At 46.2% G+C, this 13,805-nt stretch overlaps 1 protein-coding gene across 1 annotated transcript in view; it reads right to left on the bottom strand.

Moving 5' to 3' along the window:
- The window catches only part of Cfdp1 (craniofacial development protein 1), an 84,186-nt gene extending 73,893 nt beyond the window's left edge, over positions 1-10,293 (bottom strand). The window contains exons 1-2 of the mRNA XM_057754193.1: positions 10,098-10,293; positions 916-1,033 (exon numbers count right to left, since the gene is read on the bottom strand). Of these exons, the coding sequence (XP_057610176.1) occupies positions 916-1,033; positions 10,098-10,161 (182 nt within the window). The 5' untranslated portion in view covers positions 10,162-10,293. The remainder of the gene's footprint in view (positions 1-915; positions 1,034-10,097) is intronic.
- Positions 10,294-13,805: the final 3,512 nt, after the last annotated feature.

The following is a 13,805-nucleotide window of genomic DNA, read 5'->3' on the forward strand; positions in this document are numbered from 1 at the left end:
ACAGCTTCTCAGGTAGGAAGAGAGGATTACATCCTGTAGCACAGGATTGCTTTAACCACATGCACATTTTACCTAGCTATTTTTTAAACTATTTTTAAAAAATTATTTTTAAACTAGTTGAAGGCCATGATTTTTTTTAATGATTTTATTTATTTTTATTTTATGTGCATTGGTGTTTTGCCTGGTATGTCTATGTGTCAGATCCCTTGGAACTGGAGTTATAGACAGCTGTGAGCTGCCATGTGGGTGCTGGGGATTGAATTCCAGTACTCTAGTAGAGCACCACTGAGCCATTTCTCCAGCCCATTTTGTTTTTGCTGACAGGCTTTACCTGTGTAGTACTGGTTATCCTGAAACTCTCATTCTTTAGACCAGGCTGGCCTTGAACTCATAAAGATATACCCGCCTCTCCCTCCGGAGGGCTGGAATTAAAAGTATGCATCACCGCCTCCCAAATGAAGGCCCAGATTTTAATTTTAGACTATCAGTAAATATTTCCCTCATACAGAAAGGTGTTAGAAACACTGGCAACTGATGGGTAGCAGTGGCGCATGCCTTTAATCTCAGTGCTCAGGAGGCAGAAGCAGGATCTCTATGAGTTCGAGGCCAGCATGGTCTACAAAGCAAGTTCCAAGACAGTCCAATACAAGGAGTATTACACAGAGAAAACCTGTCTCGAAAGATCAAACAAACAAAAAACAACCCCCCTACAAACACACACACACACTGGTTCATGCCTACAATCCAGGAAGCTGAAGCTGGAGGCTAGCCTAGGCTGCACAGTGAGTCCCAGGAAGCCTATGCTACAGCACACACACACATAATAAATGTGAAAAGAAAGACAGCCATCTATCATGAGAGCAATCTCAGCAATAAAGATAGCTCTTATTGTCAGGGCCTTGAGGGCAGCATCACCTGGCTGGAATGCTCTGCACCTTCCTTCTTTTCCCTTTGGTTTTCTCAGTCTGCTCGTCACCATCCACTTCATCCTCCTTCACTAACTCGTTGACATCATCTTCACTGTACTCTCCACCTGGAACCATACAACAGGGCGGTCAGACAGCTGGAACGGGAACGAAGATTTCATAAAACATTAGGAACGAAGTCTGACCAGGCATGTGTGGGAAGTGGAGGCAGGAGACTCAGAAGTTCAGACTTTTTCTCAGTTACACAGTGGGGTTGAAGTCAGCCTGAGCTACATGAGTCCTTGTCTCCTTGTCTCAAAAGCAAATAAGCAACAAAACCTCTAAAACAACAGCAACAAGAAAACAAATCAAAAGCTTTAGCCCTCTTTTAAGATAAATATTTCTGAGTAGGGCATGGTGGCACATGCCTTTAATCCCAGAACTTTGGAGGCAGAGGCAAGCAGATAGCTCCAAGCCAGCCAGGACTATAGAGCGAGTTCCAGTAAGAACTACACAAAGAAACCCTACCTTGGGGGGGGGAGGGGGAGACAGAGAAAGGAAGGAAAGAAGGAAGGAAAGAAAGATGCAGGATCTGTCACTACAGTAGCAGTGAACATCACTGAAATTCAAGTAGTATTTTTATATAACTTTAATATAAAGGGTTTCCTGGAGGGGTTAACAAACTAGCTTATTCCAGGCAAGTAAAACAAAAGGTGGAATCAGGGCACCAGCTGCACAGAACGTCACAGGTGGCAGGAAGGCAAACACTAGACCTACAGACAGCAAAGCTCAGAAGCAACAGACTTTGCTCAAAGATCCAGAGCCCCCAAAGCATGGTGGCAGTACCTGTGAGTCCCCACAAGAAGCTGGTCTGGAGCTCAAGGAGGCCAGACAGGACTTTCATTCTGGCTATGAGCATTTAATATAAAAACAATAGCAAGGAGCTGGGCATGGTGGGGCACACCTTTAATTCCAGCACTTGGGAGGCAGAGGCAGGAGGATCTCTGTGAGTTGGAGGACAGCTTGGTCTACAAAGTGAGTTCTAGGATAGCCAGGGCTACACAAAGAAACCCTGTCTCAAAAAACAAAAAAAGACAGAAGAGGGGCGGTGGTGGCTCACACCTTTAATCCCAGCACTTGGGAGGCAGAGGCAGGCAGATCTTTGTGAATTTGAGACCAGCCTGGTCTACAAGAGCTAGTTCCAGGACAGGCTCCAAAGCTACAGAGCCGGGCGGTGGTGGCGCACGCCTTTAATCCCAGCACTCGGGAGGCAGAGGCAGGCGGATCTCTGGGAGTTCGAGGCCAGCCTGGGCTACAAAGGGAGTTCCAGGACAGGCTCCAAAGCCACAGAGAAACCCTGTCTCGAAAAACAAAAAACAACAACAAAAAAAAAAAAAAAAAAAAAGAAACCCTGTCTTGGGGGGGGAAAAAAGAAAAAAGGCTTTAAAAAAAAATAATTTCAGGGGCTGGAGAGATGGCTCAGAGGTTAAGAGCACTGGCTGCTCTTCAGGAGGTCCAGAGTTCAATTCCCAGCAACCACATGGTGGCTCACAACCATCTGTAATGAGATCTGGTGCCCTCTTCTGGCCTGCAGTCATACATGGAGTCTGAACACTGTGTACATAAATAAATCTAAAAAGAAAAAAAAAATAATAATAATTTCAAAAGTTATGTGTGAGCAGAGGTGTATGTGCACAGTACTTGTAGAGGACAGAGCTGGGTTCTGTCCAATGTGGATGCTGGGAACCAAACTTGGGTCTGCTGCAAGAGCACCTCACTTTCTTAATCATTGAGCCATCCATCCCTCCAGACCCCAGAGGAAGCTTCTTCGGCTTCTTCGCTTTGGAAGCTGTCTTAGGTTTTTATTGCTGTGATCAAACACAATGACCAACTACAGAGAGAAACCCTGTCCCGAAAACACAAAAAAACAAAAACAGCATGACTAAAGAAGACAACTCAAAGAGGAAAAGGTTTATTTCACCTTACAGCTTACAGTCCATCAAGAAGGAAGTCAGGGCAGGAACCTGGAGGCAAGAACTGAGCAGAGGTCATGGAAAAGTGGTTTTTACTGACTTGCTCCCTATAGCTTGCTCGACCTGTTTTCTTAGAGCACCCAGTCTGGGGGTAGCGCTACCCACATCAACCATCAATCCTGAAAATGCACCACAGGCTTGTCAACAGGCCAATCTGGTGGGGGTATTTCCTAATTGAGGTCCCATTTCCCAGATGACTCTAGCTTGTGCCACGGAGACACAAAACCAGCCACAAAGCAGCACCGTTGAGCTGGGACGGTGTGCTGTCACTCAGAGAACAAATGTCTGGGAACACTCGGACGATGACTGAATGCAGCAGAAACAAAAAGCCCATGACAATAAAATGCACGTTTCTAGCTACACATTTTTCCCCCATTTGCCTTCTTTCAAACAGTATTTCTGTTTTGAGATTTTGTTTTGTTCTGGACAGTCATGCGTACCTCAGGCTGGCCTCACTCACAGTGCAGTTGAGACGGCCATGATCTTCCCAGTTCTACCTCCCAGATGCTAAGGTTAAGGAAGAGTGTTATCGGACAGCACACCCCAACTTCTTCACCATAGACTCTTCTCAAGAAGGCAAGGGGTCCGGAAAGACTTAAAGCTGATGTAATAATTTTACTCTATAATGCGAGGGTCCTCAGGTTCTCTCTCCCATGGCACCTTCCCACTTCTACTGCCCATGGGTTAGCTCCCTCATCTCCTCCTTCCACAACAGAATGATGTTCAGAGAAGCACAGCCCATATATACTCTTCGTATCTCTCCTCTGTGATCCTCTGCACTCATCTTTGGCAACGCGCTTTCTCAACACCTTTTCCATCTTGTTGCTGTGGTACACACTGCTATGGGGGTGGCTGACGGCTCCAAGTTCTCCAGACTCACAGGCAAACAGTGTCTCCCACACCAAGGCTGTGTATGGAATAGGAGGCAAAGAGTAAAAGGAACTTTTTTTTTTTTTTTTTTTGATTTTCTGAGACAGGGTTTCTCTGTTGCTTAGGAGCCTGTGGAACTCACTTGGTAGATCAGTCTGGCCTTGAACTCACCGAGACCTAGGATTAAAGGCACCACCAGCCCAGAAAGAAGCCTTGGGACAGGTGGTGGTCTTCTTCAGTTGCTGCTCTCCTCCCCAGTACAAGTCTTTGAAAGGTGCCTGTGAGGAGCAATACAGGGAGACTGCCTAGGTTCGCATCCCACTCAGCTAGCTCACTATGTACCCTTAGCTAGTTATGGAACTCACTATGTAGACCAGGCTACCCTCAAATTAATCTGAGCCTGCTTCTGCCTCTCAAGTGCTAGGATCAGAAGTGTGTGCCACCATGCCCAGCACACAGCTACTATCCAGATTGGTGATTTGACTATTTGTTTAAGCTTTCTGATCCTCAGCCTTTTCATCTGTAAAATGGACAGTACAAAAGCACACACCTGGAAGCACCGTGTGACTGAGTTAGTGTGAGTTATAATTAAAGTATTTTAGAGGTATGTGCACCCAAAAGGCATTCTCAAACGGAACAGTTAACCTCTTTCTGAACAGTGAGACAATGATGTCCTCTAAGCTCCTTAAAGACTGACAGCTAAGCTAGAGTAGAAGGACCCTTCTAATCATTCCTACTCAGCATCACAGCAGAAGTATCAAGTGCAGAATGTCAAGCAAAAGAAATATAAGAGTATGTGAATAAGACTAAAGCTTCCTGTTCAGCCTTGACATAATTATCTACCTGAAAAATACCATGGAACCTCCAGAACCTCCAGAACTAATATATGGAGATGACACCATGTTCACAGACTGGTAGAGAAGACTGTTATCAATTCCCCCCAAACTGACCTACAGAGTCAGTGCAATTCCAAACAAAATCCAGGCAAAGTATCTGTGGAGACTGAAGCCACATGAGCCATGAGAACCTGCTTGGTAGAGGCAAACAGACGTTGGAGGGGGGTGCATTGTAACTACAACAGTGGAGAAGGCCTTACACAGGGTCAATATAACAATGACGATTCCAGAAAAACAAAATAGAAAAAAACTTCTGGGGTGGAGTTTCTAGAAGGCTCACTGACTGCAAACAAAATCATGCCAACGTGTCTGATGACAATAATGACAGTCCAGCGTCAGAAAAACGGCAGTAAAGACAAAAGTCCTCCTGAGACAGAGCCTACGTGGGGAGCAGAAAATCAACTGCTTCTTATCCCCTGCAGCACTGGGGATCAACCCAAGATACTGTACAAGCCAGCCAAGGCCTCTATCTCTGAGCTGCATCTCCAGCCCACAAGACAGACTTGCTGGCAACACTGGGACCCTGCAAGCCAAGCTACACTTTCACAATTCTGATGGAAAACTTCTTCCAACCCAGGCTTCTGTTATCACCCAACCATCAAACAGGCCTGCGGTAACATTCCAGGTCCCAGAGCAAGGTTTCTGCCATGCAGCCTTCTTCAGGAAGCCATTAAATGTTCTCTTCTCATTTTGGTGGAACATGTCAAAAAAGAAGACCACAGGCACCAAGAAAGAATGAATCTGAGGTTGGCACAGGTGGAGGGAGGAGGACAAGGAATTCAAAGTTAAACCAGTTACATACAGACCTCAAGGCCAGCCTGGGATACAAGATACCCTGTTGAGAGAGACAGAAAGAGACAGGCAGGCAAACCGGCAGACAGGAGACCAAACACAGGAAAAAGAATAAAGGAGACCTGTGGTAATGATGGTGAAAGACCAAAGGTTTAACATTCCAGAAGGCGGAGAGAGAGAAACTACACCAAAACAAAGCAAGGCCAAGACAAAGACATACCTCCAAGAGATGAAGATAAAAACCCAAGGAATCTAAGCACTATTTTGGGAGATTATTTTGGCAATTCTGAAAGCTCGTAGTCAAATTAATGGTAAGAACATGGACAGCTAACACTGAGGAAGAACAAGATGGCTCAGTGGATAAAAGCACTTGCCGCCAAGCCTGACAACCTGGGAGCCACATAGCGGAAGGAGAGCACCAACTCCTCCATGTTGTCCTCTGCTGCCTGCATGCACACTGTTCTCTCTCTCTCTCTCCTCTCTCTCTCTCTCTCTCTCTCTCTCTCTCTCTCTCTCTCTCTCTGTCACACACACACACACACACACACACACTCTCTAAATACATGTAAAAACAAAACAGATAATCATTAATACCAGAGAAAGGTAGTCTAGTTACAGCAACCACAGCACACCACAGGGCTCAGCTGTGAACATCACGTCCATACAATCAGCAAAAAGGTAAACTTGGAATACTTATCTAATCAAAACAGGTACAGTGGCAGGTGGGGGAATTAAAGAGGTTGAAGAATGCATGTTGGAGACAGAAGAATGAGATCCAGGTGCCAAAAAGAGTCTATGTATGATTCAAAGGAAACCAGCAAAGCCAAGCCAGAAAAGGGGAAAGCAGTTTTCTTAAATGGACTGAGATATCCAACTATGTTTGAGTATGTGTATATATAACTTTCATCAAAATGATGAAAACAAGTTCCAAAAATGACCACTCTGGCTGTTGGCAGAGGTATAGCATTTGGCTAGCATGTTAGAGACGCTGGGTTTTATTCCTCAGCTTCTGAGGGTGGGGTGGGGACAGGGTGGAAAGAGAAAATGTTGGTAGATGGGATGAGGAAAACAGCCAGAAAATTAAGGAGAATCCTAGTGAAAGAAAATGGTAGTTTAGAATAAAATGACAGCCATGAAATTGGCTGGGGTAACTTTTCAGATACAATAGAAGCTTTATATTTTAAAGTTGGGGGAGGGGTCTGGAGCAATGGCTTAGCCTTAAGAGCACTCCTTACTCTTGGACTCACGTGGTGGATCACCACCATCTGTAACTCAAGGTCCTCCTGACCCCTATGAGCTCCCAGTACACAAGCAATCATGCAGGCATAAAACACATTCATAAAATACAATCTAAAAATCTAAAAAATGGGCCAGGCAGTGGTGGCACACGCCTTTAATTCCAGCACTGGGGGGAGACAGAGGCAGGCAGGTGTCTGTGAGTTTGAGGACAGCTTGATTTACAAAGCGAGTTCCAGGACAGCCAGAAAAGCACAGAGAAACCCTGTCTCAAAACAAAAATCTAAAAACAATTTTAAAAAAATAAATTGAAAAGCTGTCTAGAGGGAGGGCGCTGAAGAGACAGCTCAGCAGTTAGGAGCCTTTGGCCCTCTCACAGAAAGGACTGGAGTTCCATTTCCAGCATCCATAACAATCACCTGTGACTCCAAGTCCAGGAGATCTGACAGTCTTTTCTGGCTTCCTCAGGAACCCACACACATACATATATATGCAGACATATATATGAAATTTAAAATGAAATCTTAGAATGTTTACTGCATCCTCCCATCCCCTGTGGTACTCGTGCATATGCCTTCCTGTAGGGACCAAAGCCCAACCATCAGCATCACTCTTAACAAAGTCGTCCACCTTGTTTGAAGCCCACAAATGAGGTTATTGGCTTGCAGAAGGGCACCCCTGTCCTTCCCAGCACCGGTGGTATCATAAGCATTGAGCATTTACACCAGACATTTTTACTAAATGGATTCTGGAAACTGAATTCAGGTCTTTATGTTTGCAAGGCAAGCATTTTACCAACTGGGGCATTTTTCCAGACTCCCTCCCTCCTCGCAGGACAAGGTCTTATTGTATTTTCTGGGTTGGCCTGGAATTTACAAGGTTGGCCAGGCTATTTTCAAACTTATAGCAATCCTCCTGCCTCAGAGTCCCCCAAGTTTCTGGATTATGTGCTTATACTACCATACCTGGCACAACTTAACTCTGTGACTGCATGGATAAATAAGAATGACTAGGAGGGCCGGATGATGGTGGCACAGGCCTTTAATCCCAGCACTTGGGAGGCAGAGGCAGGCGGATCTCTGTGAGTTCAAGGCCTACAGAGCAAGTTCCAGAACAGGCTCCAAAGCTACACAGAGAGACCCTGTCTCGAAAAACAAAACAACAAACAAAGAATGACTCGGAGGTAGGTGTGTGTGTGTGTGTGTGTGTGTGTGTGTGTACTGTGGCTGCGGGAAGGTGCAGCATCTTCCTCTAGGAGTTTTCCACACCTTATTTTTTGAGACAGTGTTTTTCACTGAACCAGAAGCTCACTAAGCCAGTGAGATCCCAGGATTGTGCCTGTCAATACTCAAAAAGCCACAGTTAGAGGCACCAACAAGCTACCTCCAGCTTTAACATGGGCGCTGGAGATCTGAACTCCAGAGTCTCGTGTTGTAGAGCAGGCCCTCTTATCTACAACCCCGAAAGTTGCTTTTCACCTACACCGGAAGAAATACCTTTAAGGAAATGGTTAAGCCAGGACAAGGTACAAGATAAGTAAGGGGTATGTTTTCGTATTAAGATACCTTGGACTGAGGCCGGGCGGTGGTGGCGCACGCCTTTAATCCCAGCACTCGGGAGGCAGAGGCAGGCGGATCTCTGTGAGTTCGAGACCAGCCTGGTCTACAAGAGCTAGTTCCATGACAGGCTCCAAAGCCACAGAGAAACCCTGTCTCGAAAAACCAAAAAAAAAAAAAAAAAAAAAAAGAATTGAGTTCAGAGCCCCAGCACTCACATAAAAGCAAGGCATAATAGTACACACCTGTAACCCCAGTGCTGGGGGAAAGCGCAAAAACAAGTGAATCTCCGGTGCTCTCTATCTAGCCAGTATAGATAAAATGGCAAGTCCCAGGGTCGGGGAAAAATCCTGTCTCAAAAAAATAAGATAGAAGCCGGGCGATGGTGGCGCACGCCTTTAATCCCAGCACTCGGGAGGCAGAGGCAGAGGCAGGCGGATCTCTGTGAGTTAGAGACCAGCCTGGTCTACAGAGCTAGTTCCAGGACAGGCTCCAAAGCCACAGAGAAAACCTGTCTCGAAAAACCATGCATGCACAGGTGAGCACAAAAATGCACTCACAAGTTCGAGGCCAGCCTGGTCTACAAGAGCTAGTTCCAGGACAGGCTCCAAAACCACAGAGAAACCCTGTCTCGAACCCCCCCCCCCAAAAAAAAGATACCTTGGACTGGGAAGATGGCTTATGGCTTAGTGGTTAAAAGTACAAGTTGCTTTTCCCAAAGAACCAAAGTTCGAGTCCCATCACCCGTTCAATGGATCACAATCATCCACTGACGATTCCAGGGGATCCAATGCCCTCTTCTAGCCTCTGAAGACACCAGGTATGCACGGAGAGCACAGATAGATGTCCATGGAGGCAAAACACTCATATACATAAATAAATGAATAAAAAGATTTGTCTTGACCTCGCACGAGTTGAGATTCTTAACGTGCCCCACCCCCACCTCCAAAAAAGAAGATAGCTGAACCATTAAGAGTGTGTGCTACATTTTCGGAGGACCTGACTTTGGTTCCTAGCATCCATGTCGAGTGGCTTACAACTGAGATTGACTCCAGCCCCAGGGAAGCCAACATCGCCTTCTGGCTTCCCTGGCACCTGAACACACTGACATACATACACAGAAATAATAATAAGGGGCTGGCGAGATGGCTCAACGGCTAAGCGGGGCCAGGGTACGCGGTTGCCAGCACACACATGGCAGCTCACAAACCACCTGTAACTCCGGATGCTTTCCAGAGGATCCGGACGCCCTCTTCTGACCTTTAAAGCCCTAGGCATGCACATGGTGCACAAACAAACATGCACGGAAAACACTGGTATACATGATAAACGATTCATCGTAAAAAAGAAAACTTTTGAAAAGTTCTTAAAAGAGAGCAATGATTAGCCACTGCAAAGAGATAAGATCCATTATCACATGAAGTTTCTGACAAGCCAATCCCGTGGGAGCCCAGAAGCAGACAGCTCAGCCTCGGACTAGAAGGGAGCTGGCAACCCCCTAAAAACAGCCTCCAATGTCTGGGTCGACTTCCAGAACGCTTCAGAGCGACGACGCGCACAGCCTGCCAGCTTCATGCGCCAGTTCCCGCGCTCCGAGGGGGCGGCGGCCCAGGAGAGCAGCTGTGCAGAACCGACCCACGCGCGTTCCAGGTCGCCTGTGGGCCAGGGTCCTGCAGACGGAGACGCCAGACCCACGCGCCCCAGGGAACTCGAGGCCACGAGGCCCACGCCCTGGGGAACCTGGAGAGCCTCGAGTGAGGCGTGAAGCGTGGGAACAACCCTCCTCATGCTTCAAGCCGAATCGCTCACCCGACGGCACGTAGTCCTCATCCTCGTCCGACGTGGAGAAGTCTTCGGAGTCGAATTCCTCCATGCTGCTGTCACTTGGGGCCTGCTACCTACACGATTGCGGCCACTGCCCCCAAATAGCAAAGCTCTAGGGCGAGACCATAGAGGCGTTGGACCAGCAGCTAGGGCAGCCCTAAAGGCGTGCGCACAGGCGCAGACAGTGCCACGTGGTCAAATACGACACTTCCGGCTGGTGCGGTCGGCCGGCCTAAACTCTACGGGCCCTTATGGGATTTCGGACCCTCCCGGAAGCGATGCATGCTGGGGCTTGTAGTCTTCAGCTCTACCGTGCATCCTTGCTGGAGCGTGGCCTATTTGCGGAAATACAGTTGTCTCACTTTATACGGGTCTATTTATTTTCAAATTCGCTTACTCGGTAATTTTTTTTTTGTAACTCTAAAATCAATGATTAAAATGTCACTCCCGTACATGCGCAGCCAGTAAAAACTAAGAGTCGACAATGTGCTAAGTTCCCAGCGACTTTTGAGCAAGACTGAGGCTCCGCCTTCTTGGTTCAACTCTCCCGCGAGACTCATTAAGTAGTTTTAATGCCGTCTCAGCCTCCCCTTCGTTTTGGGTTTTTCTGGATGATTTTGCTTACAGCCTAAAATGGCTCCCAAGAATACTACTGAAACGCTGTCTAATTTTCTAAGGGCAAGAAGGCTGCGATGTGTCTTACTGAGGAAATCTGCCTGTTAAGTTAGTTGCGTTGTGGCCTGAGTTATAAGTGTTGTTGGCCGCGAGTTCAGTGTTAATGAATCAACAATCGGGTAATAACTAAAGAGAAAAGAAATCTGCTCGTCTGTGAGTGAAGCCACTGCACACAGTGCTAAATTGACACCTACAGTACATGATGAAGCAATGGGAAAGTTGGAAAAGCAATTAAATGTGTGGATTTGTGGGGACCAGAGAGATGGCCCAAAGGGTATGAAAGTATTTGTTGCTTTTGCAGAGGAACTGGGCTCTGTTCTCAGTAGTACACTGATGGTTCTCAACCACCCTGGAGTTCTGACCTCAGTGGGCACCAGGCACATGGTAGACACACATACACACATGCAGGTATGTACGCATAAGAATAAAAATTTGAAAGATTTCGTGGATTCGTGAGATGCCTGTCAGAAAACCGTAATGTGCCCGCAGTGAAGCATGCCTTTAATCTCAGCACTCCGGAGGAAACAAAAGCAAGCTGATCTGAGCCCAGGAGGCTAGAGTGAGTTCCAGGACAGCAAGGACTACACAGAGAAACCCTGTCTCAAAAAGAAAAAAAAGGAAAGAAAGAAAGCCACAGATATCTTCGTTTTCATGCCTCAAACACAGCCTTTCTCAACCAGCCCCTTGGTCAAGGTATAATTAAAGCTTTCAAGGCACACTATTCAAGGGAGCTTTTTTGTTGTTTTTTTGAGACAGGGTCTCACTACGTAGCTCTGGCTGTCCTGGAACTCAGGTACTTACACCCATTTTCCACCCAATCCCCGGTATCTGTGGATTTGCCTGTTCTGGATATTTCACACAAACAGAATATACAGTGTGTGATCTTCGTGGTTGCCTTAGCAGGGTGTTTTCAACGGAATTGTGTCCTTATATAATGTTTTACCTTTTGGGGAACTACCAGACTGTTTTCCAAGGGGATGCCCTGTCTGTATCAGCAGCAACAGCAACATATGAGAGCTCATTTCTCTGTCTACATCCTTGCCAACACCCTATGTTGTCTTTTTTATAGACTATGAAATGGCATCTTGTTAGAGTCTTGATTTGTATTTCCTTGATGACAAAAGATGTTAAATATCATGTCCTTATTGGTCAATGTGTATGTTCTTTGGAAAAAAAAAATGCCTTTTCAGTCAGGTGTGATAGTACATACCTTTAGCCCTAGCAGAGGTAGACAGATTTCTGTGAGTTGAAAGCCAGCCCTGGTTCCCACAGTGAGTTACAGGCCAGCCAGGGATACACAGTGAAACCCTCTCTCTCTCTCTCTCTCACATGCAAAGTCTCCTCAGAATTTTCACCCATTTTACAACTGGTTTTACTGACAGCATAAGTACTTTTAGTATCCTGGGTATGTCTCCCATATCTCTGTTTAGAGAATAGTTCCTCCGGTCTTCCTGAGGCCTTTTTGCACTTCTTGGTAATTGAGGGGTCAGTCTCTTTTCAGATGGTGTCATTAAAGGACAGATGGTGTGAGCCGCACCAACACCTCCTGCGGCTGTTTGAGCAGGACCTGGGTCTCTGGAACACCAGATGACTCATGATGGAGTCCCAGCTAACTGCAGACCCTCTAATTTGGCGCCAAAACTCAGGGCGTTGCCTGCTTCCTGCCCTTTGTCTGCAGACACACTGCCTGGACTTACTTCCCCCACATATTCCCCCCCACACACACACACATACATACATACACACACACACACACACCACGGATTGCATGTTATTTGGACTGATTGAACAGTGATTTGATAAGACCTGAACTGATTAGTAATGTTTGCATATATACCAGTGAACATGCATATTGAACCAAATCTGCAGCTCTATCTGGTCTCTGGAGCCTGCTTCCTGGGAAACTCATCACGTTTCCCTCCTCCCCTCCCCGACCCAGCCGCTGGTGAGAGGGAGCAAAAAACCCACAGCTAATTCCTTTTGAACATGAATTTTTAGTTTTGATGAAGTCTATCTATTATTGTGTCTTCCTTGAACGTTCTGAGTATTCTACCTAAGAAAACTGCCTAAGCCAAGATCATGGCTCTTACATCGGTATCCTTCTAAGGCTGGAAAGTTTTAGTTCTTACATTTAGGGCTATGATTCCTTGAAACAGGCTTTTGTTTTAAAACTTTCTGTTTGGTGTGTGTGCCCTCTTGCATGTGCTTGCATCATGAACATGCAGGGATCAGAGGTCAATCTGCAGGGCTCTGCTCTTTCCTTCCACTTTGTGGGTCCCAGGGATTGAACTCAAGTCAAGACCCTTGGTGGCAAGGGTCCTTATGCACTGAGACATCTTGCTGGCCCTAAAACAGACTTATCTGAAAATAATAAGATAATAGAAAGCCTTAAACATAGTCTTTTGAATTTCATTATTCTTGGCTTTATTATCCTTGGATATTATAAACACTCCTGTGACCAATCGTGTAGCCCGTCATGGGGGGGAGGCTCCAAAAAGTTCACCAGCAATGCTCCCTCATCTCTCCTAACACTGAATGAAAGTCTGATTCCCACCTAAAATTCCCAACCAGTATGAGACTATCGCATAGTGTCAAGTAGTTATGAGATTCTCATTTTCCATTCTTTTTTTAAAGAAAGAGCCTCTGTAGCCCAGAATGTCCTAAACTCACCCTCAAACTTGTGATAGTACTCTTGCCTCAGACTCTGAGTGATGTGGGGTGTCCTTCTGTGTATGTGTTGCTTTTATTGGTTGATGAATAAAGCTGTTTTGACCAATGGCTTAGCAGAGTAAAGCCAGGTGGGAAATCAGAACAGAAATAGAGAGAGGGGGAGAGGGAGAGAGGGGGAGAGAGAGAGAGAGAGAGAGAGAGAGAGAGAGAGAGAGAGAGAGAGAGCAGGCAGAGTCAGAGAGACACCATGTAGCTGTCAAAAGAAAAAAACACCGGAACCTACCAATAGGCCACAGCCTTGTGGTGATACATAGATTAATAGAAATTGGTTAATTTAATATGTAAGCG

Source organism: Chionomys nivalis, chromosome 21 (genome assembly GCF_950005125.1).
Source record: "Chionomys nivalis chromosome 21, mChiNiv1.1, whole genome shotgun sequence".
Taxonomy (NCBI): Eukaryota; Metazoa; Chordata; class Mammalia; order Rodentia; family Cricetidae; genus Chionomys; species Chionomys nivalis.